At 47.4% G+C, this 25,694-nt stretch overlaps 1 protein-coding gene across 1 annotated transcript in view; it reads left to right on the top strand.

Annotated features, from left to right (window-relative positions):
• Positions 1–25,694, top strand: part of Efcab6 (EF-hand calcium binding domain 6) — a 184,841-nt gene that overhangs the window by 98,085 nt on the left and 61,062 nt on the right. Inside the window, exons 11-17 of the mRNA XM_060388917.1 lie at positions 4,964–5,074; positions 7,484–7,592; positions 10,507–10,674; positions 12,806–12,865; positions 12,957–13,117; positions 14,031–14,201; positions 15,747–15,894. Coding sequence (XP_060244900.1) covers positions 4,964–5,074; positions 7,484–7,592; positions 10,507–10,674; positions 12,806–12,865; positions 12,957–13,117; positions 14,031–14,201; positions 15,747–15,894 — 928 coding nt within the window. The remainder of the gene's footprint in view (positions 1–4,963; positions 5,075–7,483; positions 7,593–10,506; positions 10,675–12,805; positions 12,866–12,956; positions 13,118–14,030; positions 14,202–15,746; positions 15,895–25,694) is intronic.

Raw genomic sequence — 25,694 nt, forward strand, 5'->3', positions numbered from 1 at the left:
TTTCCATTTCATTTCAGAATCTGTGAGTACACGCACTCACATACAGGCCCACATATATCCATAGCTGGAAATGTCTGAGGTATAATTATGGTCTGTTTTCTCACAGAATATTGCATTAGAAGCATTTTAATTCTATAAAAATAAAAAACCTAAAATGCGTTTTGTCATCTCTCAAGTCAAAGGCCTTGAACCACTTTAAGGTTTTGTTACATACCGCTAAAATGCACTGCCGAAAGGTGCTAATTTATTCTTACAAGGGAAGCTCACAAGAGCGTTTTTGGCAGGCACTTAACATGGACGCTTTCGAGTCCTTGCTAGTTTGACAGTCAGCAGTATAGTTTCTTGTTTTGATTTGCCTGTTCTTGATCGCAATTGATGTTTTCATTTCTCATTTCTCTCTCTCTCTCTCTCTCTCTCTCTCTCTGTTTGTGTGTGTGTGTGTGTGTGTGTGTGTGTGTGTGTGTAGGTGTAGGTCACAAGGCAACTTGTGGGCGTTGGTTCTCTTCTTCTATTCCAGAGAGTGATCTGGGGTCATCAGGTAGCACGTGCCTTTTCCTCTGAGCCATTTCATCATCAGCTCATTGTTTTCCATTAAAAATGTGCATGTGGCGTCTTTCTAAGTGTGCTTGTGGACATCGTGAGTGTCTGCGCGCTTACCCCTTGCCCCCTGGTTCCGTTCAAGTACAGCTGTGATGTCAGTTTGATGAGTTTGGGCAAGGGTGCATGGGTGTGATTGCCACCCCAGAGAGATAAACAGCCATGGGCTTCACTCTTGTCGCTGGTAATCAGCCAGCTCTACCCCGCCCCCCCACCAATACAATTTCGTGCGGGTTTTTAAAAAGATTTTTTTTTTTAATTATGTGTATTGTGTTGGAGGTAGGTATGTGCACATTAGTACATTGTCTTTATGGGCTAGAAGATCCCCTTGGGCTGGAGTTCAACATGGTTGTAAGCCTCCTGATGTGGGCTGCTGGGAACCAAAATTGAGTCTTCTGAAAGAACAGCAAACACTCTTAATGGCTGAGTCATCTCTCCAGAATTTAAAAAAAAGCAAACATTGAATTTTTAAAATTTACATTTCTGGGTATGGTAGTGCACATCTTTAATCCCAGCATTTGAGAGGGAGAGTCAGATAGATTTCTGTGAGTTCCAGGCCAGTCTGGGCTACACAGTGAGACTCTGTCTCCAAAAAAAAAAAAAAAAAAAAAAGTTCAAATTCTAACCATTTGTGGCTAGTAATTAGAAACACAAGTGATTTAAAACTATTATTTTATTTTATGCTTATGGGTGTTTGGCCTCCATGTATGTCTGTTTACTACATGTATAACATGTATACCTGATGCCCATGGAGGCCAGAAGAGGGCATCAGATGCCCTGGAAATGGAGTTACACATGATTGTGAGCCACCATGTAGGTGCTGGGAATTGAACCCAGGTCCTCCTCTGCAAGAGCAGTCAGTTCTGTTAATCACTAAGCTGTCGTTTCTCCGGCACAGGAATATAAGCGATTCTTGTTTATTAAGTCTGAATAGTATATTCTCAATGAGTCCACTGACGTATTGGTCTAGAGTTTTGTTGTACAGGCCTGATTTTTCCTGTTGGTCACAAGGCTGAGAATGAGGACCTGTCATACCATCTCAGCCCGCAGCTGCTCATTCCTGCATCAGAGCATGGGCGTAGGCAGTTTTCCTGTCGCCCTCCTCCCCTCCGTCCCGATCTTGTGCACATGAGATTGGCCATGTGTGTTCCATGGCATGTGTCTTCCTCTCATTTACAAGACATTTCTTTTCTATGTTTGCTGAGAGTTTTTATTTTTCCCTTGTGTGTTGTGTTTTGTCAAGGTCTATTCTGTATGGAGTGTGGCCGTCATCTACTTTCCGGCATCAGTCTATTAGAGAAAACACAACATGAAATAAAAATGCATAATGTTGATAACTTAGACAGGGTTCTCTACGGGAACTGAACCACAGAACGAGTATCTGTGAGAAGGGGTTATTGCATGGCTTACACCAGCTGGTCTGTGTAGTCCAGCGACAGCTGTCTAACACCAGTGAGGCCACAAACTTGATAGCTGCTCAGTTCACGAGGCTGGGTGTCTCAGCAGTCCGCATTGGAGCTGCGGGCCCGGATCCTTCCTGGAGAGCCACTGTGTCCAGAACAGAGCTTTTGATGGCTGGCACCATCATGGCTGGAGCAGAGCCCTCTGGGAACCTGAGCATTCTCATAGCTGGGCTGAAGCCTCTCAGAGTGACAGTGGAGGAGTGTGATCAGCTAGCTCTCATGGAGGCAGTCCAGTTGTCTTCCAAGGGATGGGTCGGCTGGAGCTCCCATTTGAAGCAGCTAGAGACAGGAAGACACTGGATACTGCCATTCAAGTGACACTGAGCAGCTTGTTCCCTGCAGTTTAGATTGTTCAAGGAGGAAAAACAAAACACATCAAAGAACGCGTGTATGCATGGCCAGCCAGGCCACTCTCACTTAGAAGATTTCTGGTAGAGACAGGCACCAGTTGTCTGGTGTCTGGTGACAATGATGGCATTTCTTCAGTGGACTGCTGCTGCACCACAGGGCTCAGCCTGCTGTCCCATGGGACAGTGAAAGGCAGGGCTGGCAGAAAACAAATTTGCATACAGTGACCTAGCTGATGGGCACACCACAGGCCTTCTTGTTCTAAAGAAGCGTCCTGTCCGATGTAGATGTAGTTCACGCAGGAGATGGTGATCACCACATCACAAGTGGAGGTTTGGGGCCAAGTGACACACATGATCTTAATTCCCTGGCCTGCAAACCTCAGGGCCAAACCCTCAGGTTGTTCTCGTCACACAGTGGATGGCTGGGAAGGGTGACAGTCCTCAGGGCATTTTAGCAGACAGTAATGAAAGAAAACACCCAGAGGGAAGTGAGACTAATTAAGGCCAGAGGAAGACCTGGTCCCCTAGCTCAGCTTTAGAACCAAGGCAGATATCTTTTCCTTTGTCCTAAGGGTGGGCCCGCAGCAGCCTGAAAATCTCCTCTATTTTCTGTACTTTAAAATGTCATTGATGTAAGTGAAGAATTCAAGTTTTCCAATCCAGTTTTTATAAGCAGATTCGTAAATCAAAGCGGCCTACCTCATGCACCGGCTTTGGCATCTCAGACGTGATATTTCTGTGTGGGCTTCTTGTCCCCCTGTTCTGGAGGGATGTGTGACATTAGCGTTTGAATGACCCACTTAGGAAGCTGAGGTATGTGATCTAACACCTGAGTGTTAGCCATCCTGCTCAGCTCTGTTGCCTTATCCTTTAGGAACCTCCTTGGCCATCTTGGCCATCATCTCACAGGTAAGCAGTCAGGAGAGGAAGCCACTTGTCAAAGTCTCCACAGGATGTTCCCACAGATGTCTTTAACGTCATGATTCTGGGGCCCCCAACTCACAGAACCATGTCAAACCATGGAAATGCACTTTTGAATTTTCAGTTATTTATCCTTACTAAAACTTTTAATTATGCAGTCATTTGGTGAGAGTTTATGGACATAGCTTCTGATATTACCGGGAGACATACTCTCACAGCAAGCTCCCTGATCCTCTGTCTCTTACCATCTTTCCTCCCCCTCTTCTGAAATGTTCTCAGAACATTAGGTACAGCTCATGACTACCTAACCATGAGCTAAACAAAGACAATTGACAGAGTGGAAAGAGGAAAGATCATGAGGCCTCAACCCTATTCAAAGAACTACAGGCAACTAAGGAATGCTGAGAGTGGGAGAAATCATGTTCTCCAGGGAAGGACTCACCAATTGGCTGTCCACTACCAACATGGTCAGCCCTACAAACATACATTGTACCATTGTACAGACTGAGCAGGCTACATCTAAGAATGTATGTGTATAAACACACACATATATATGCAGGTAGCAACTGTTAATGAAAGAAAGGCCATGAATTTGAAAGAAAGCAAGAAAGAGTTTGTGGCAAGGTTTGGAGGGAAGAACGAGGAGGAGGAAATTATGTGATTATATTATCTTCAAAGAGAAATCATTCTTAAAAACTTTAGTTGGGTGTGTTTATATTGCTGCCATGGCAAAGACCTTAAGTCCAGTGTCCCCAGTGCGTAAACACAGTCCTAAAGTGTGGCAGGAGATGCCCAGTGCAGTGCTCAGTGGGCCGGGGTGTAGGTATGAGGGGATCCCTAGAAAGCCTGGGCTTCTGCAGCTCCTGCAGGCCTGTGCATGTGTTGGCCACAGGATGCCCTCACTACCTGCCAGTGGTTTTCTTCATTTGTAAGGGTTCATGTGCTGGGTTGGGCCACCTATACAACCAAGGGTACCCTTCCACCTCAAGGCCCACACTTGTTATTGCTATCTGTCTATCTATCTGTCTGTCTATCTATCTATCTATCTATCTATCTTTCTTTCTTTCTTTCTTTCTTTCTTCTTTCTTTCTCTCTCTCTCTCTCTCTCTCTCTCTCTCTCTCTCTCTTTCTTTCTATTATTATTTTGCTGGGCTAGGGATTAAATCCAGGGCCCTGCAAATGCTAATTAAATACCCTAGCACTGACCTGTACCCCAGCCTTCAGGGTCTACCCAGAATCACTGTACAGTCTCCTTTGCTATGCACAGTGAACAGTCACAGGCCCCAAAGCTAAGGTCACCAATACTTTTAAGAGCTCTCGTCCTGCCTGTCAAAGTAATTGAGCTCTTCAGGCAATGAGTTTGAGAAGATTCTTTCATGAACATTAGAATGTTAACCAAATCCCTTTGTTTCTTCCTTCAGAATTTGCCACCACTGAGAGAACACGATCCTCTGATTTTCCTTGCTTTTAAGGACTCAATCTGTGGTGCTATTTTACAAAATGATTTTGTCTGCCTTAGATCTAAAACTTCATATAAATTCATAGCTGTTGGTTTTGACTCAATATTAAATATCTAATCTATGTGGTATTACAGGAAAAACTGTTTAATATTGTTGTTTTCATTTCGTGCAGATTTGGGCTTAAAACCACCACAAGAGTCAATTGGAAGCAGTTTTTAACAGCATTTTATGAGCGGCAGGGGTTTGAAGCCGGTAGGACAATCCACATAAAGAAAAGATGCAGGTATGTTTAAAATCAGTTTAGCAGTCACAGTATGTATTATGTTATATTTTCATGTATTCAGTGACCAACTGTCCTCATTAACTAATTGGCAACACCTACCTAGCATTTTACCGTTTATAAATAATTTTCACCTTTCTTGCTTCAAGTTACCTTAAACAATAGGAATGGCATTCTTGTTCCAGTTTCTAGAGGGGGAAAAAAAAAAAAAAAGCCTGAGTGATACCACTGGGGCCATACACCCAGAGCTGGAAGACTCCTCCAGGACACACACCTGCTCACAGAGGTCCCTCAGCTCCAAGTATGTCCCAAGGAGACCGTATGTAGCACACACTTGCTGTGTGTTTTATGGAAAGGGAAACACGTGCTCACCTGCTTTCCTGTCTCTACGCTCACAATGTTGCAGTCATGGGAGCCTCTCGCCTCAGGCACAGTGTTTGTTTGCTGCTAATGTCTATTGTAACTTCCAGCTGGAAGTTGTAGCGGCAACTCAGAAATATGAAATAAAACTAAAGGACTAAGGCAACACTTCGGAATTTAGACTTTAGCTCCAAGGAGTCCTTGTTTATACTTCTCTGTGCTCTTTGCTGATTACCACTCACGAGCCATGAAGATAATAGAAAAGGTGGTTTTTTTGTTGTTTTTTTTTAACATACATATATTTCATCAGGTGTGTTGAGAGTGCTCTGCCCTATTCCAAAGCAAAATGCACCACAGAGTTAATCTTGCTCTGCTTCACTGGGGTCTGTCCCGCCTGAGGGCTTAGGGATGTGATCACTCTGGGTACCAGCCTTTCAGGCATCCAGAGTCCCCCTGCTCTGTTGCTACGAGGCAGCTGTGAGCACATGCCATAAGCAGTCACTTCCATTTCACTATGGTTTTCTTAGTCTGATAGCACATTTTTCTAGGGCTGTTCAGAATACAATTAAAGTTTTATATATTTGTGGCATTCTTTTCTTTCTTTTATTAGGTCTCACTGTGTGGCCTAGGCTGACCTTGAACTCACTCTCCTCCTGTGTAGGACTATGGATGTGCACCACCATGCCCAGCTCCTAGCCTTCATTAGCTTTAAAACAGTAGTCCTCCAGTGGGGGGCTGCATGCCTCCCAGGAGGCTCCTGGTAATGTCACAGGACATTTTTGATTGTCACAGTGGAGGCTGTGGTGTCTCGTGAAGTCTATGGTAAGGAGGCCAGATGCAGAGAGGTCTCCCACAATGGAGAAGTACCTGTCACTGGGCCTGGTATCCATGCAGGAAGGGGAGTACTTACACAGTAGTACCAAAACTAACTGTTGAGACACTTTTCCCATGAGGCACAGAGCCAGAGTGTAGATGTGTCGTGCAGAGCTGAGTAGACATTGCATCAAATCTCCAGCAAGTGTGAGAATGGTCCCAGAGGTGAACTCCCCCACTGCCCTGCTCTATCTTGTGGGCACAGAGAACGTCTATTAAGCAAAGATGAATGGGAGGCCCTCAGCTGAGATTTGTTATGAGGTATCTTACTCTTCAGTTGCTGTAACAAAACACCATAACCAAGGAAGCTTATTTAAAAAAAGCATTTACTTGGGACTCATGGCTGCAGAGGGTTAAAGTCCGTGACTATCATGGTGGGGAGCATGGCAACAAGTGGACAGAAATGGTGCTGGAGCAGCGGCTGCCCCCTTTATCCACAAAGTAGGGGGCAGAGCAGTAACTGGGAATGGCATGGGCTTTTTGAAACCTCAAAGCCCACCCACAGGAACACACTCCTCCAGCTAGGCCACACCTCCTAATCCTTCCCAAACAGTTCAACCACCTGGGGCCCAAGCATTCATAAATGTGAAGCTATGGAGGCCATTTTTACTCAAAGCACCATACGAGGGTCTGGGTCTCCCTTTCTGATGGGAGTTTACAAGGAAGCCTCAGCTCTCAAGGCCATGCTCATGGCCTCCAAGAACACTCATATGCTTTATGGAACCTCAGGGTAAAAAGCCAGAGGTGAGAGAGGAAAAGAGACCATGAGGGTGCAAGTGGACCTGGCGTAGTCACAGCAGGGCAGAGGCTGGGACTTCCCATGCCCTCAGCTGTGGTACCCATGTGCTGTGCCTTGCTGCCTGTCCTAGGGTCCTGGTGGCCAGCAATCTCCGGTTCCCTTCCTGGTCTTTATGTGAGATCAGGATTTGAAAGATGCCTGCCTAGGGTTGGACAGCACTGGGGACACAGCTAACAGATGCCTATAAACATCTCCTTCAGGGCAGTCCTCTGTCTGATGTCTCCTCACAGCAAACGGGCCTGCCCCTGTACACCACCCTTTTTGGAGAAAGAGCCCCACAAAGCCAGTACTGTGAGAGTTGTGGGGCGCTTGCTTTTTTGCACTATGGCCAAGTCTAAGGGTGCAGTCTCCTTCCTGTCTTTCTCCTGCCCCCTCTGCAGCACTGACTCTAGAAACCGGTCTCGCAAGGAAAATATCATCAAGAAGTTATTCAAGTTCTCGGAGGAGCGCTACAGAGCCCTGAAGAAGACCTTATTAATTATTAGCTCGGTAAGAGCCTGAACTCTTCTCCAGAAAGACCCACAGGAGGTAGGAAAGTTAACACTCAGTGTGGCCAATGAGTGGAAAGACAGTCAGGAGGCTGCTTGTCCGTTAGAAGAGGGTAATGAAAGGGACTAAGTTGACAAGGAGGCAAACATCAGAGTTCTCATCTGCTGCTGGTGAGTGAAAACTGGCACACGGGCTACAAAGAACAATGTGATGGGTTTTGTTAAGATCAAATAATGGACCGTGTGACCCAGTGATTCCATACCTAGGTACCAGCCAAGAGCCACGGGCACTTCCTCACACAGACATGTGTGTACATGTTTCAAGCAACACTGTTTGTTATGTTCAAACTGGAGCTAACCCAGACATAGATAAGAATGTGACATGTCCATAGAGTACCAGTCAAGAATGAAAAGGAACGAGATGCTGGGAGCGGGAGGGAACACAGATGTGCAGGATGCTGGTTTGGGGGCGCTGCAAAGGTTCTAGTGTCTGTGATGGTGGCCACGCAATGCTGGGCATACGTCAGAAGTCAGAAAGAACTTCTCCGTGGTTCCTGTTGGGATCGCTGATTTGAACACCGATTATCATTCAAAACCAAGCCATAGACAGGCACATTAATTCACTGCGCCTCAGAGAACCTAACTTCAAGAGCTGGGAGATGGCCCAGTTAAAGCAATGAGGAGCTGAGTGTAAATCTCCAGCACCCTGATAAAGAGCTCAGTGCTTAAGAGCACTTGCTGTTCCTTCAGAAGACCGGGATTCAGTTCCCAGCACCCAAACTTCCTGTGATTCCCTTGTCAGGGTATCTGACACCCTCTTTTGGCCTCCAAGGGCACCAGGCACACACAGGTGCACACACACACACACACACACACACACATAAAATAAAATTAAAAATTAAAAATAAAATAAAATAACACAAAATTTAAAATTATTAACTGAGCATGCAGGTACTCATACATACACATATAAAATAAAATTTAAAATTATTAACTGTGCTGTCTTCTCAGCCTCTGGACCTGCATTTTACCACACTGTGGCAGTCAATGATGGTTGCTGCTGATGCTCACAATGTCTGTCTCGGGGTGGGGCTCTCTCTGTTGTCCTCCCATAAACAGGTTGTCTTCATTTTCGTGTTTAGTTAACTTACCGACAGCACCCTATTCCATGGGAATGTGTTTGCCTCAAAAGGTGTTGCTTATAGGGTTTTCTTTATATAACATAGCAGAAATGTCTTTCTCAGCGACTGCCCATCTATGCAACCCATTGAAACTGGTGATACCAAAAACATGTCCAACCAGTATTCTGCATAAATTGGAAAGCTGTAATGGAAATGCAGGGAAATTCAGAGCTAGCAGTTGGGGCCGGGAGGCGGAGGGTTTTTCACACCATGGAGACCCTGCGGAAGGAGTTACCCTGTGCCCCCCAAAAGGACCTCATTCCTATAGCCACCTCTTGCCTGTTTGCTGGCAGAGGAAGCATTCTGGGAAGAGCCTTAGAGAAAGTCTTAGTGGCTCCCACCTCCCCTGCTCTTGCCTCATGTGATAGGCGAAATCTCTTTTCAAGTCATAACCCAGCTTGGCCGAAGCTGATGCTCTACCAGTGCTGAGCATCTACAAGGCTTTTCCTGCCTTTGAAACTATATATTTTCTATTTTTAAAAAAAAATTATATTAATAACAGTTTATTCGTTTTGTAACCCAGCTGTAGCCCCCTCCCTCAGTCCCTCCCAATCACACCCTCCCTCCCTCTTTTTCTCCCATGCCCCTCTCCAAGGCAACTGATAGGGGACGTCCTCCTCCCCTTCCCTCTGACCCTAGCCTATCAGGTCTCATCAGGACTGGCTGTGTTGTCTTCCTCTGTGGCCTGGTAGGCTGCTCCCCCTTTAGGGGGAAGTAATCAAAGAGCCAGCCACTGAGTTCATGTCAGAGACAGTTTCTGTTTCAGTTACTAGGGAACCCACTTGGAGACTGAGCTGCCATGGGCTACATCTGTGCAGGGGTTCTAGGTTATCTCCATGCATGGTCCTTGGTTGGAGTATCAGTCTCAGAAAAGACCTCTGGGCCCAGATTTCTTGGTTCTGTTGCTCTCCTGGTGGAGCTCCTGTTCCCTCCAGGTTTTTCTATCTCCCCCTTCTTTCATAAGATTCCCTGTACTCTTCCCAAAGTTTAGCTATAAGCCTCAGCATCTGCTTTGATACCCTGCTGGGTAGAGTCTTTCAGAGTCCTTCTGTGGTAGGCTCCTGTCCTGTTCCTTTTTTCCCCCTCTTTCGATGTCTATTCCATTTGCCTTTCTGAGTGAGGACTGATCATCTTACCCAGGGTCCTCCTTCATGCTTAGCTTCTTTAGGTGTACAGATTTAATATGTTTATCCTATATTATATGTCTAATATCCACTTAGAAGTGAGTATATACCATGTGTGTCTTTCTGCTTCTGGGATACCTCACTCAGGATGATCTTTTCTAGTTCCCACCATTTGCCTGCAAATTTCATGATTTCCTTTTTTTAAATTGCTGAGTAGTATTCCGTTGTGTAAATGTACCACAATTTCTGTATCCATTCCTTAGTTGAGGGACTTCTGGGTTGTTTCCAGGCTATTATGAATAAAGGTGCTATGAACATGGTTGAGCAAATGTCCTTACTATGTACTTGAGCATATTTTGGGTGTATGCCTAGGAGTGGTTTAGCTGGATCTTGAGGAAACGTTATTTCTAATTGTCTGAGAAAGCGCCAGATTGATTTCCAAAGTGATTGCGCAAGTTTCCATTCCCACCAGCAATGGAGGAGGGTTCCCCTTTCTCCACAACCTCTCCAGCATGTGTTGTCACTTGAGTTTTTGATCTTAGGCATTCGGGTGGATGTAGAAACTATATATTTTCCTAATTCCTGATGTTATTGACACTCTCCTGCTCAGATGCCCAGTGGATACATATCTTGGGAAGAACTGCGTCGCATTCTAAACTGCATGGTTGCGAGGTTAACTGATCCAGAAATCATCGAATTGAAGCAGGCGTTCGACCCGGACGGCACTGGTGGAGTTAGGATCAGCTCCCTCCTGGAAATGCTGGACGACAGCCCAAAGGTACTCCTGCCACAGACAGTGTCGACGGACAGGGTCTTGGCTGGGTTACTCCCAAGGCCAGGAAGCCAAGCGTTCTTGGCAAAATACAGTTTAAATGAGCCACCGACTTTGCCCTCCCTCATGTCTTCACGTTACAGTTAAGAGGTTGTTGTTTGGTTTAAGTTTTGTTTTCTAGAGCACATTGAGGATGTCACCTGACGGTTCTGAAAACGCTGCCTTGAAGTGGCAGGTGCTGGGCGGTGCTCCGCTCGCAGCCAGGTCCCGCACAGGAGTATTTGGGAGTCACACGTGGTGGCAGCAGCACACACTTACGGTCCCAGAACTTGACAGGCCAAGGCCGGAGAAACGCTATGAGTTTGGGGATACCCTGGGCTATAGGGAATAGCAGGCCAGCCAGGGTTGCATAGTGAAATGAGACCCTCTCAAAAAAAAAAAAAAAAAAATGACTACAACAGAAATATGTTTGGGAAGAGTCCCATACCCTGAGTTGACACAGTTTCAGGGGTAACCACTCATACCAGTAGCTTTCAGCCATTGCTGCTTCTGGCTGAAAAAGTAGGCAGTTTCATTATAAGTGGCTCTGTAGCAGCCATTAGCATTGGCGATCTTTAAGAACATTTAAAAAGTCAGATTAGTTGCATATATGGCCTCGTCAGAATGCTGGGCTATTTGCCTTCACTTTGGAGGGAAATTGCTGGGCTGAGCACAGGATGTCACTTATATGTGAAGATTTCTCTGAATAGCTTCTCTAGAAGTGTGAAGTGCTAAGTCAGATTTATAGATATGTCCAAGACTTTACACACACACACACACACACACACACACACACACACACCACTTCTTTTTAAGCATGAAAACTGTAGAAAATGATGGAGGGGTTTATGGTCCCACAAGTAAGACATTGGTTGTGCCCATATCTGGCCATATGGGTCTGGAGGGATTGGACCTATGTGCCCAGGTAGTACCTCAAAATATGCTTTGACTCAGTTTACCACTGGTGCTTGAGAGCAAAATCAAATGAGTTTTTATGGCATGGCATAGGAGCTTGAGCTAGTGTTCAGCTCGTGGCTGCCACCTCCATGGGCTCTCTTCAAGGGCAGAGAGTCTACCTCCTGAAGACACAACACGATTGTACAACAATCTTGTACAAGATTGATGACAGCTGCAGCCTGCAGTGTTGCTGTGGAACCTCAGGTGGAGAGTCCTCAGTGACTTCCCTGACCCCTGTGTAAGGCAGACCCTGGCTTAGCCAGTGCTGCGGTGCTCAGGACTTCTTACCTCCGGGCCTCACAGCAGCTGTGCGCATCTTCAAACCAAAGCAAACTAAGGCATGGGAGGAGCCTCTCCACGCAGCCAGGGAACACAGCCTTTGCTTGATGTAACCTGAGCTGTGACACATACGCACACACACTCAAACCTGCAATATGTGTGCATGAGCTCAAATCTGTCATAAATATGTACACATACTCAAATCTGTCACATACGTATGCACACACACTCAGACATGTCACACACACTCAAATATGCCATATATTTGCACACACTTAAACCTGTCATGTCTCTGTGCACAGACATTCAAACCTGCCCTATATATGTGTATATACAAACTTGTTATAGGTGCACACTCTTAACCCTGTCGTATTTTACATGTACATACACTCAAACCTGCCATATATGCACACACTCTCAAAACTGACATGTATGTGTGCGCCTACGCTCAAACCTGTCATATGTATAAGCACACACCGCCAACCCTATGATGCGCATACAGACACACACTTCACTTACATCAGAGTGTAAAGTTTACACCTCCACCGTATGCATTTTGATGGGTTGGATATGTGTTTTTATATACCGTACCTGACTTTCCTACAGGTAAGGTCACATTCATGGCTCTCCAGCCTGTCATCATCCATTGAGCCATCGCTAGCGTTTCACACAGTTTGCTACCTCCCATAAGGGATGCTGCATCCTCTCCTTTGCTATAATCTCGGCATCCGGTTCGGTTTCATAAGTTTTGCTCCAACCCCGCCCGGTCAGGCAGAAGCAGATTTCAAGTCTGATCCTAACACTTCCTGTTGCCCCTCAGGAAGGACTTTCACGGATAAAACTTTCTCTCATGTCCACGTAGGTAAGAAAACTGTCCCCGCCTACAGAAACCAAGGCACCTCTTCCTGTGGCTTGGGATTCAGTGAGTACCACATGGCATCCCCGTGTGCTCTGAGGGTACCTGCACACTGGCTTCCAGTACAGCAGCTGCATCTCCTTCTTCCCCGGGCTAGGTAGATGAAATGGTGCTTGACACCATCACCAGGAACTTCCAGGACTTCTACGGCCTGCTGCAGTCATATGACCCCGGGTGCACGGGGACCGTATCGAAGAGTAACTTCAAGAAAATCATGCGCATGTTCTGCCCGTACCTGCTGAATGAGCACTTAGTGAAGTGAGTCCCCACCCAGGTCCTCCACTTCCCGCCTCTCCCCAGCCGCCTCCGTAACACTCATGGATAATGTTGGGAACACACAGACCTGCTGAGTCCTCCCTCAGCAGAGGCCTAAGAGTTCACCGTGTGTAATTTAGCCACCATCCCCGTGGAAGGAGGGTAGATGGAGAGGCAGCTGAGTATCCACGGGGAGGCCCAGTGCCGGGGGAAGGGGGCAGCGACACAGGCTCCATCTGTGTCTCTGGGACTGCTAGCTCTTCCTATTTATTTTTATTATTTCTCAAAAGGTTTATTTTTAAGTGTACATGTGTGTCTCTGTGTATACACATGTACAGTGCCTGTGGAGGTGGCACATTCTCCTAGACACTTGAGATTGAGCTTTTTTTTTTTTTTTTTAAAAAAAATTGTTTTTTACTTGTCACAGTTTATTCACTTTGTATCCCAGCTGTAGCCTCACCCTTGGTCCCTCCCAATCCCGCCTTCCCTCCCTCCCTCATCTCCTCCCATGAACACTGATAGCAAAGGACCTTCTCCCCTTCCCTCTGACCCTAGCCTATCAGGTCTCATCAGGACTGTCTTTTATAGTCTTCCTCTGTGGCCTGGTCAGGCTGCTCGCCCCTCAGGTTTGGGCAGAGATTGAGCTTTTTAATTTTTAGCTTTGAGCTGAAGAGATGGCTCAGAGGGGAAGGGCACACACTGCTCTTACAGAGGACCCAAGTTCAGTTCCCAGCACCCACATCAGACTGCTCACAACCACACATAACTCCAGCTCCAATGCCTCTGGCCTCAGTGGGCATCTGTACTTCAGTTGCACAGCCTTACACACAGACACACTCAACAACACATGATTAGTAAAAATTTTTCTCAATCTTAGCCTTTTAATGGGCACACTCTGATAATCTTTCAACTTTAGGCTCTCCACTAAGTTCCAAGACTCAGCCTCGGGAAGGATCCTGTACAAGAAGCTTCTGTTATGCCTCGGTGTCTGTGTCCCGCAGCCCACCCTGGAACTCAGTACTCCGAGGGATCAGCCAAGCGAACAGTCTCAAACCAAGGAGCAGAGCCAGTTGGATCTTCCTGAGGGGTAAAATAAGAGTAATGTAAAAGAAAATTATATATATATATATATATATATATATATATATATAGCCTTGCTGGAATAGACACTCAGTAGGTACCTGTGGTCATATCTGCATCCTCTGAGTTGTGATCAACTAAGAAAGGACGGTTTGCTAGGTGTGCATATTTAGAGCAGGCTGCACTCTTGCCAAAAATTAAAGCCAGTTGCTAATTCTGGAAATGAAAGCGGGATAGTCCCAGAGCTGGGGAACTTGCGGAGCTTGCCCTAGTGTTGACAGTCTAGGACTCTCTCTTCCCAGACAGCGTGACTGCTCTGCGCCTGCACGCACCCACATCTCCTCTCTCACAAAAGTTAGTCCTCACCACACTTATCGTAACACGTACTGTAAAGCCCGCCCGTTAACATAGCTACCATTTTCTGATATGAATGGCGGAGCTGTTAAAACAATAGCCAGACTGAACTGTCACCCAAAACACACTATAAAAAAGACCAGGCTGGTGGATATTCTGGCTTCACTTCCTCTGAAAAACACTGGTTCAGTCTAAGGAAAAGGTGTAGTTTTAACTGCTTGTTCATAGCATGTCACGAGCCTGCAGGAGTGGGGACACCCAGGAGGTGCCATCTTGTCACTTCTTGTTTTCAGGGTTCTTGAGCATGGGGTGACGGGATGTCTTTTAAGAGGAAAACTTCAATATCTGGCAACACGTCTCCCTAAAGCCAGGAGAAGGAACAATGGCAGTTAATCTGTCCATTTCCTGGAGGGAAGACTGGAACTCTGCTCCTCATGGCTGTCCCATGGCTGTCCTGTCCTTTCAGCAGGGCCCGGGAGACTGTGGGGGTCCAGGAAAGAATTACCTTGCAACCACCCTCTCAAAATATACTTCGTGAATTAAGTTGATTCTGTAAAGCAACTCAGGATAACCATGGCGTCTCTGATCTACCTCGGGCGGCCTGTGACTTCACCCAGTTATACTACAAAATGCTCTGTCTAGGTTGAAGCTTCCCTATAGGCCCTGGTGCCTCAAAGCATTCTGTTTTCACCCATATGTGAAGTCCATTATGGTGGCAGTGTCCAGGCTGCAGGACTATGAAGCATCTTGTCACCTTGCACGCACGGAGAAAGACACGTGCTGGGGTTCACTCGCTCTCTCCTTGCTATGCAGCTCAGGAGCCCAGCCCAGAGCACGGTGCTGCCTACACTTAATGTGGTTCTTCCCTTTTCATTTAGCCAGCACAGTCCTCTGGGCTTGCCCAAAACATCCCTCCCAGGTGTCCCCGGTGGCTCGTCTCTAGGCCATTCCAAACACACTAACCATCACGCATGCCCAGGCTTGTGCTATCTCCATCCAGCTCTACGTCGAGGGCATTATTGTGAAGACAGCACTGCCCTTGATGAGCGGGTCCCCATGCCTGGGCAGCTGACCCTTCCACAGATGCTAAACTGCCGTCCTGGCTCTGCAGCTGGCAGGCACAGAAAGGAAGCCCCAGCCCGCGAGCACGTTTGTCCACTTCAGACATCACGTCAGCACTGTCTACCTGTGATTTCAGAACCTCGGAGAGCAAGAACATGACCAAGGAAGAAGTCATTGATAGACTCAAGCAACGTATCCAGGAGCAGGACCCGGTGTTCAAAGCGCAGTTCCTTAGCATCAGCAAGGAGCCTGACGCAAAGATCAGCCCAGAGGAGTTCCGGAAGGTAAGATCCCATCTTCCATGCGGCTTCCTGCCTGGGCCCGTGTTCTATCCCACTGGCATACTACTTCCTCCATTGTCAGCTGCTCATTTATTTCACAGTGGGAAGGGGGTTGGTTGGTGGGCAGTAAAAGAATTCATAGGCAGCGCCACCAAGAGACCAGTTCATTTAATATACCAGGAGGCGGGTGGCACAGGCTGGGCACGGGGTCCGGCTGCAGCACGCAGACCAAAGTCCGCATGCGTGGTGTGCTGCTTGGCAGAGCCGCTCCATTTCCAGGGTCACTCAACAGCCTCAGAGCATTCTCAGGGCCCCAAATCACCACCTTTGGCAAATTCCTTCCAACAATATTTGTGGTATGGCCATGGCTTGGTTTGAGTATTTAAACCTCTCAGACAACTTTTCTTGCTTCACTGTTGGGCTGGCTGTGTATACCTGGTTCTGTGCATTGGGGCACAGTGCAAGGGGGTGGGAGTACAGAGCTGCTCCCTGTGTGTGTGTGTGTGTGTGTGTGTGTGTGTGTGTGTGTGTGTGTGTGAGCAGTGGCATTGAAATCTGGGAAGGCAGGGTGTTTATGGAACCGGCAAGTTTGTGCCAGAAAAGCCTTAGCTCGAAGGGCCCTGCACAGGCTTCAGGAGCCAGTTTACACGATTGCTTAAGATTCTACAGTGAGCACTCCAGCTAGCAGCGCTTTGGTTGTTCCTCAGCAAGGCATCTCACGTCATTCCCTGCAGTGTCCATGCGGACAGGCTAGAAAGCCGGGGAGTCAGCCTCCAAGAAGATAATACTCACTCGAGTGCCCGCTGTTTGCATGGTGTCTACCTCCAGGCCAGACATCGTAATGGCCTCCTGGTGTGTTAGAGACAGGTGGGGTGGCTTTTCATAGCACCTCAGGGGAGAGGCAGGTGGGGGCAGGGTGGGAGGACCTAGGGCTCCTGGGTGGGGTCAGAGCGTTGTGGAAACTGCCCCTGCCTCTCTCCTCACAGAACAAAACAAAAGCTGTCTAATGCTTAGGACCATAGCTCAGTCAATAAATATGCTCGCCGCACAAGCATGAAGGCCCAAGGTCTAACTCACCCCAGCACCCATGTAACAAGCCTGGCATGGTGGTACACAGTTGTAATCCCTGCACTGGAGAGATGAAAATAGACAGGTCCCTGGGGCTTTCTGGCCTGACAGACTTTCTGGCCCAGTTGTCAAGTACAAGTCCCAGACCCTACTTTTAACGAAGTAAAACGACAACAAAAACAAGGAAGATAGCACCAAAAGATTGACACTTGTGTTTATATGTGGCCTCTGTACATACATGCATTCATGTAACCCCATCATCCCTCCCCTATACATACAGATGCACACACACACACACACACACACACACACACACACACACACACCAAAGATGCCCAGGGCCCGATACTTAAGCATAAGGGCTAAGGGCTTGGGGCTTGGGGCTTGGAGCTTGGAGCTTGGGAAGGCAGAGAGTCAAGCCAGGCTGAGAAATTAGGGGCAGGAGAAAGGAAAGGTTCAGATGGCTCCAGATTCCCAGCTTGGGGACCAAGTGACTAGTATGAGGGCCAATCTTTGTTGTCAACTTGACACACCTCAGAAGAGGGCAGAGAGGGCTCACTTCCATCAGCCTGCCCTGGGGTCATGTTGGTGGGGCACTGTCTTGACTGCTAATGTAGGAGGGTCTAGACCACCGGGGTCATGCTGCTCCTGGGCAGGTGGGTATGAGTTCCCTGAGAAAGGCAGCTGGCTGCGGGCCTGGGAGCAAGCCAGTAAGCTGTAATGGAAGTTTTGCTTTCTTCGTGTGTTATGAAAATATGCTTTGGTTTTAATCTCAAATGTGGGATTTTAGTTGGGCTATAGTTTGCCCATACCCATGAACCGTCTCATGTGGAGCGTGATCTCTGCCAGCTGGAATGGGCCTTCCATGTGCAGCACGGAGACAGGCGTGGTCTAGGACCCTGAGAGTATAAATATGGGAACCAAGAAAGAGAAGGTTGGTGGTGTTCGGTGTGGCATGGCATTTGGTGTTTGTAGTGGCATTTGGTGTTGGCGTCTAGTGTGCAGCAGTTTGGAGAGACCAGAGACCAGAGATGGTGTGACAGTTTGGAGCAAACAGAGAAATGCCCAGCAACATGGAGGAGCCTGCTGACTGGATCTTACTGGAGATTATAGTACAGAGTCCTAAAATAACCCCTTGATCCTAAATAACCAGGAGAAGTAAAGGGGTCTGGGCCCTCTCTTCCCGCTAACCTTTTCTCTCTCCTACTTAAGGACGGGGGGTTGATGGAAGGGAGGTAGAGGCCTAAACACCCCAAATAAAGAAGAGTTTTAAAGAGAGGGCTTCAGTAAGTGGCGTTCTTGCGTGGTTTCCGCATCAAGCTGCTGTCTTGAGTTTCTGCCATGTTCCCCCCATCCCCCGATGATGGACTGCGACCTGCGAGCCAAATAAACCCTTTTCTCCCCCAGCTGTTTTTGGTTTGCAGTTTTATGTGGCAACAAAGACTGTAACTAGGACGCTGTAAGCAGTCGCCAAGGACTTGCTGAGAGCTGCTTAGCAGAATGAAAGTGACTGTGGGAGGCTAATTGCAGAGGTTTTGAGGTAATTGGCTTCCAGTCACCTGATTCACAGGGCAGACCCTAGACTGTTGATTGTACCCTATGTACCCAGCACCCATCATCACCCGGAAACCTGGCAGTCTGAAGCATGGGCTTACACCGTGTTGTGCCCCCAGCTTATATCACAGAGTCATGGCACTGGTCCACCCAAGACCATTCAGAGAGCAAAAGAAGTGGCAGGAAGACATGGCAAAGAAAAGGCTGAGCGCACACAGCTGGCTGTGAAGGCTTGCCTGGGTCCTCACTCCCACCTAGGGGCTCTGTGCACCTTAGCCACCAGCTCAGTGGCTGCTTCTCCAGCCTGAGAGCCAGACCACAATTCTCCTGACCTCTCTGTGAGCCACATACCGAGCCTTCCAGGACATCATTGTACTGCTGTCAGGGACCAAGGGTCTGTTGTAGATGCTCAAGGCTAGAATCCTGTAGTCTTCATGTTGCCTTCCTCCAACATCCACATCCAGTCTGTCATCAAGGTCTGTTGGCTTCACTCAGTATTGGTCTGGACTGTGACATGCCTCAGTTCTCCATCATCTCATGGTTATAGTGACCTCATCCCTGGCCTACCCGAGCTCTGGTCCCATTATAGTTTGTTCTCAGTAAAGCATCCTAGCAGTCCTTCAGTGAGTATCCTTCTGCTCGGAAGCCAGCAGTGGCTTCCCTCTTTCCAGATGTGGCACAGCCAGTCAGCATGGCCCTCCAGGCCTGCATGTTCCAGCCACCACTTTTTCCTTCCTCAGGTCTCCCCACTACTCCCCAAGCTCACCAAGCTCCACACCAGCTCCCTCTCCCCACTCCTCACCCAGACCAGCATCTGTTTTTTTGCTGCTTCTCTCCTGCCTGTCACGTGGATCCTCTCCTGTCTGCACCTCTCCTCACACCCTCAGTTCCTCTCTCCACCAAGTGGCCCTTCACGCTATGGCCTCTTTGACCCTGCTTCCTGTGGCCTCCTGTGGCCCCCTGTGACCCTGCCTGCCCAACTGTCATCGACTCTGTCTGTCCCTCCCAGCCCTTCTGTCTCCTGTGCTGTCCTTTCAGGTCTTTTCTTCCATTGTGGCTAGCTTTTCTTCCTCTTCAAGGACGCGTGTGCAGTGAGGCTTTCACAGCGATTGGCAGGTAGCAGGACCATGAGAACTGGTGGAATAAAAGAATGTGGAGGATACCTGGCCTACCCAGGAGTCCTGGAAGGGCCATCTGGTTGAGATGTACACATATGTACACACACAAACACGCGCCTGTAGGTGTACTGTCTGGGTAAACAGCTGTTGTAATTCAGTGCTTAGGACATCATGACAAATGATGAAGGCTTGCACATGCCACCCGAGACATGGTTTTTCCAGTACTTCTCATCCTGACTTGCTTGAGTCCATAGCTACAGAACCAATGGGTACAGAGAATCTACTGTAGGTCAAGTTTGGGCCCATTATGACCTACAGTAGAAGCAGGCCTCTGCTTTTGTAAGGAGAGAGTGTAAATGAGCCCCCACTGCCTCCCATGCCCCTTGCAAACACCTCCCCACAGAACCCATGCTGTTCAAGAAAACATTTACACTCTGAGGGTAGAGCAGTACCCCAAATAGTTCAGCCCTGTGTCCTGAGTCCCTCCTGGAGGCCAGGACATCTGACCTTGGTCAGTATGGGAGAGCTGTCCCTCTCCTCCTAGAAGAGCACAGTCCACCCTCTGATCGACAGCCCCTCCCATCAACTCCCCATCATGTGTGCTGTTCCCAGGCAGGGGATGGGCCCGATCAAGATGCCCAGCCCAGTGAGCAATGCAGGCCCTGGGCAGGACAGGCAAGCTCAGTGATCATAACAGCAAAGCAAGTGGCTAGACTTTTAAAAACATCAAATGGTAAATATTTTCTTCCCTCCTGTAACTTTAAATTCCTCTAGGGTGCCCTGGACCCTGCTTTGTATGATCTTTGAAGATCTTTCTTAGGTACCGTGGGAAGTTACACGAAGGGGGAAAAATCCACGTTTAAGGCAAGAAGTAGTAAGAGGAACAGAGACATGCTCATAGTGAAAGGCACACGATGTGGCGGAGACCTGGATCAAGAGCTCTTTCGAGTGTCTTCACCCCGTGTTCCCGTTTAGAGCAATTGCAGATAAAGCCTTTGAACACTATGGGGCTGTCTTAGATGAAACACCATGGCCAAAGCAGCTCAGGGAGGAAAGGGTTTATTTGGCTTACATTTTCATCCCTGTTCATCATCAAAGGAAGACAGGGCAGGAATTTAGACAGGGCAGGAACCTGGAGGCAGGAACCGATACAGAGGCCACGGAGGAGTGCTGCTTACTGGCTTACTCAGCCTGCTTTCTTATAGAACCCAGGACCACCAGCCCAGGGGTGGCACCACCCGTAATGGGCTGGGCCCTCCTCCATCAATCACTAATTAGGAAAATGCCCTCTAGCCTGATCTCATGAGAGCATCCTTCTCAGTTGAGGTCCCCTCCTTTCAGATGACTCTAGCATATATCAAGTTGACATGAACTACCCATGATGTCCTCCGAGTGCCTGACCAGATTCTGTGCTCGGAATGAAGGTTCTCCTCACTGGGGGCTCAGGAAGTGCTCTGAGGAGCAGCTGAAGCCTCCATGATGGAGAGTGAGTTGGGAGGCGTAGAGCAGTGACCCCCAAAAGTGATTCCAGAGCTCTCTATTCCCCAAAGCTTCCTGATGCCTTAGTGGGGCCACCAGCTTTGTCTGGCGGTCCTTTACACCTCCCTTTGTTGGTCTAAGGCCCACAACACCCTCAGAAGTCTATACTTCTCTCTGTGTGTTCCAGCAACAGCCTTGGCCAGAGAACAGCTGGATTCCTAGGACAGGTAGCCACACCCAGACTACATAGTGGCTGCAAACTGACCCCTAGCCCTTGCCAGTCAGAAGCAGGTATAGTTTCCTAAGGATATCTCTTGGGCTCCCTGAGTTTTCAGAAGTTCTAGACTGTTATCAGTGTCTCACCTGCTCATTCCACAGTCCATCCGGTGTCTGTGGGTCTGTTTGCAAGGTTCTTTTGTGTTCTGCTAATGTCGGGTGATTTACCCTGAGGATCTGTTATTAGCTAAGGTATGCTTCAGAATGCTGAGATGCCTGCCAGTGCGATGCTGGCTGCAGAGCGTTGCTGCACGGCCTCAAGGCCATTGACACTCGGTTTCTTTTGGTGAGTGTTAGGCTAGTATTCTCTCTCCTTTGACTTTCAAACACATTGGGCACTAGGAGCAAGCCTCTCGTGGGCACATTTAACTCACGCTTCATAAACTGTGGTTGAGTGTCTTTTCTCTAAGCTGGATATTGCATGGTTTGTTTGTTTGTTTGTTTGTTTTTGCCTGTTCTTGCTTTTAGGTTATTTGACTATTTCTAGTGTTCAGTGTTCCCTCGTATCCCATTATGAAAGGAAACAGTTTCAGTCCTGTTGTAAAGGCCATGCTGCTTGCAATGTGGCATTTGCACCCCCATAGCAATGCAGGATGCTTTAGCGCTGTGAACCAAACTGAAAAGCTGTGTCTGCCGACACTGATTGGCTGATTAGAATTTCAGTACGGTGGAGAGATTGGAATGTTGCAGGTGCCAAGGCTAGTTTCCTTATCTTGGGCTAGTTCTAGCCTTCTGGCACAGCCATTCCTTACCCAGGTCTGTGTGGAACTAGCATCTTGTGACAAATACATTAAAACCTTGTGGACCTTCTACCAGTCCAAAAGCTGAGCACCATCGGATAGCAGTATCTGGAGCCCACGGAATAGCTTCCCTGTCTACTGCACCCGCCTCTCTGATGTCCCCACCAGTGTATTTTAAAGTTGCCTGAATGTATGACTTTCTTCTGTAAAGTCAAAAAAATTCATGAAACTGTAGGAACATGGAATTTGAGGTAATCAGTGCTTCTGGGCCATGCTCACACAAAATGACTCCAGAATAAACTATTTCTTTTACTCCCTTTAAGATGAAAGCTGTGGTTTTTGTGACAGTACTTTCACCATCTCTTTTGTGAGATCGTTCACCATATACTTCGATTTTTACATATAATCTAAAATCCCACGAGAAATTATTTTTTATGCAGTAATCAACCTGTTCTAGAAACCTACGTATTTACCCTAGCTGTCTGTCTGTCTCTCTTTCCTCTTCCTCTTCCTCCCCTTCTACCTTCTCCAATTCTTCTTCTTTCCTTGAACCTAGACTTACTTTCTTCATCCTGCCTAAAGCTCACCCTTTTACATCATTTAGGGAGAGTGTACTGCTAACTCATTCTGTGTTTCTAGTGGCTGAGGTTCCTCAGTTTCCCACCTCAGGTCCTTTCTCCAGACTGTGTTCAGGACACCATGCCAAACTTACTTACCTATCCGCTGAGGCTCCTCTGAGTTTTGATAATTTCCCAAAGTTTTGTTATGACAAAAATTATTTTGTTATTATTATTTCTGTTGTTTTTGAGGAACATGGCCACGTTTTGAGGATTCCTGATCAGGATAATTTTAATTCACTATTTGTGTGTGTGTGTGTGTGTGTGTGTGTGTTCAGACAAGTGTGTATGAACCTGTGAGTGTACAAGTGCTAAACAGTCCAGTTTTCCTCGAAGGCTTAAACTTGTAAGTTTAAGAAACTCAGAAAAATCCAATGTAGAATAAATACAAGATCAGAGACAAGGTGCCAAAAACCCAAATCAGAGAGTGAGCAGTGTGAAGAGGCTGTTCTAAGAGGCTGTTCAACCCCCAGCAGAATGTCTGAGCTGGAAGACAATGGGCCAAATACGCTGGAGGGGAGGGTGGGCCCAAAGCCAGAGCCTCGTCAGCTTGGAATTCTGCATCCAAAATCTCCTTTGTAGAATGGAGACAAATGGATGTCTTCAGATCAAACAAGGCAGAACAGAAGGAAGACACAAAGCTGAGGTAACTCACCATGAGCCCATCTTTCGTACCAGCCATGTTGCAGAAAGTTCCCAAGCTCGAGGAATGAGATGCTGGGAAGACTCAAATGCTCCCCACGAAGGGATAAAGAAGTGCCAACAGGAGATGCCAGGTGGTTAAAGCATTTGCCACCCCGGTGATTACAGTTCTTGCCTGTAGGCATGAGGACTGGCATTCACATCCCCCAAATCCCACATGAATTAAGGGGTTGGCCTGACCTCCTATAATTTCTGCCTTGGAAGGCAGAAGCATGGATCCTTAAGGGGAGCAGCTGGCAAGACTGGCTATATTAATGAGCTTGGGTTTGATTAGGAGACTCTGCCTCAAAGCAAAGGAGTTGAGGATAATGCCCAGTATCGGCCTTGTAGAGGAATTCATTCAGAAACATGGCTGCTCTGGCAAGAGATCACATCCAAAGACCTTTTAGGTCTGTGTGATCCTGCTGGAATACAAACACGCATGTTTGAAAGTGATGTGTGATTGAGTGGCAGAAAAAGAAAGTGAGGAATCAGAGAAGATTTGACAGACTAAGATAAGTCCAACTATAAGGAGAAGAGAGAGGAAAGGGAAGGTACTTAAAGCACAATGCAATGAAAAAGAGGAGGCAGTTTAACTGGGATAGTTTTATAGAGATTGAATGAGAGAACAAGCTAGACATAGGTGAAGACCACATGAGCCAGAGAATGAGAAGGAGCCAGAAGATTAGAAGAGATTGCTGGAATTAGTTTGAGGCCACACAGAACAATTCAGGGGCTAAGAGAGAAGCCAGATTGTAGAAGTTAGCTGGGAGAGGAGTTTGAGCCAGAACAGCTGAGTTGAACCAGCCAGTCCAGAGCTCAGAAAGAACAAGAAAGGGTGAGCTTATTCAGCTGTAAGTGTTAGAGGCTGAAAACATTCTAGATCTAGGTTAGATTGTACGGAAGCTAGAAGCTTCCGGGACTAGGCTTAGGTTAGCCAGAGGCAATAATCCTCCAAGACAACAATTGAAACAGGCAAATAAAAGTTCTTTTTATGCAGCCTTACATATGTGTGCCTACACACATGCACACAGCACATGGAAATGATATCAGCCTCACACTTGTGCCCACATGAATGCACATGGAAATAGAGAGCAGCTGGCTAAATGTGGAAGGCTACATTTAATTTACAGAAATACACAGGAAGTGATGGAGGCCTTATATATATATATATATATATACAAACAAACACACACACATGTATGTATACATATATATATATAACAAATGACAGCATAGCAGAAAGGACAGCAGGGGCCTCAAGTGGCTTCCAGGTTTCTGCCTTGTGTGTGGAGCGATGCAATGTTACTCTGGATGGATTGTGTAGTGGTATAACGTCAAGAGAAAAATACCAAAAACATGACACAGAGGTGCAACAAACATGTCATATATGTAGATATGACCCCATATGTCGATATGACCATTCTGTCCCAAGCAGAAAGGTCTGGGTCCCCTCAGCCACCAACAGTGGGCACCTGCCACTCAGAGCACCCAAAGCCCCCCACCAACTCAGTAAGTTACCAGGGCCCCGAGAAAAGCTCTCTCTGCAGTGAAATCTGTCCCGGGCAGGGTTAACAGAGGGGACCATTTGGAGCATTAGAAATGTAAATACCGACCCTGGCAAGAGAGCTCAGTTATCAGAGCACTTGCCTTGAGACCTGAATTTGATTCTTCAAACCACATGAAATAAGAAACGGATGGTGGCACACTCCTGGAATCTCAGTGTTGGGGAGATAGAGATAGGCAGATCCCTGGGACACACTGGTTAGCCAGTCTACCCTATTTAGTGAGCAAAACCCAAAACCTGTATATACACACACACACACACACGAAACCAAGGAAAGAATAAGCGAAAGTATTTGATACTAGTTTGTCACTCTTCCAAGGGCTTTCAGGGGAGTGTCTCCCAGAAAAGAAGGAGTTTGGGTAGGTAGAGGGTTTTCAGTCTATCCGAAGGCTGTGGCTGAGCCCAGCTGCCTGTGAGATGCTGTCAGGGGTAGAGGGGAGAGTCTTCTGAACTGGCTGCTGTGCTCATTGCAGAGGAGAGGGATACAGCCTTGGGGAAGCTCAGTGCTTCTGAGAAGCTTGGCAGCAGCGAGAGACCATGAATGCCCTGTGGCACTCTGGGCCCCTGGGGAGCCACACACCCAGCCCACTGGACAAGCTGTGTAAGGCTCCCATGTCCCCCTGGGGCTTCACAACCCTCGAGGCTGGGAAACATTTGCCTGCAGACTTTTTTTTTTTTCCCCTCTCCATTGCATATGTTTTGT

This window comes from Meriones unguiculatus, chromosome 8 (genome assembly GCF_030254825.1).
Source record: "Meriones unguiculatus strain TT.TT164.6M chromosome 8, Bangor_MerUng_6.1, whole genome shotgun sequence".
NCBI classification, from domain to species: Eukaryota; Metazoa; Chordata; class Mammalia; order Rodentia; family Muridae; genus Meriones; species Meriones unguiculatus.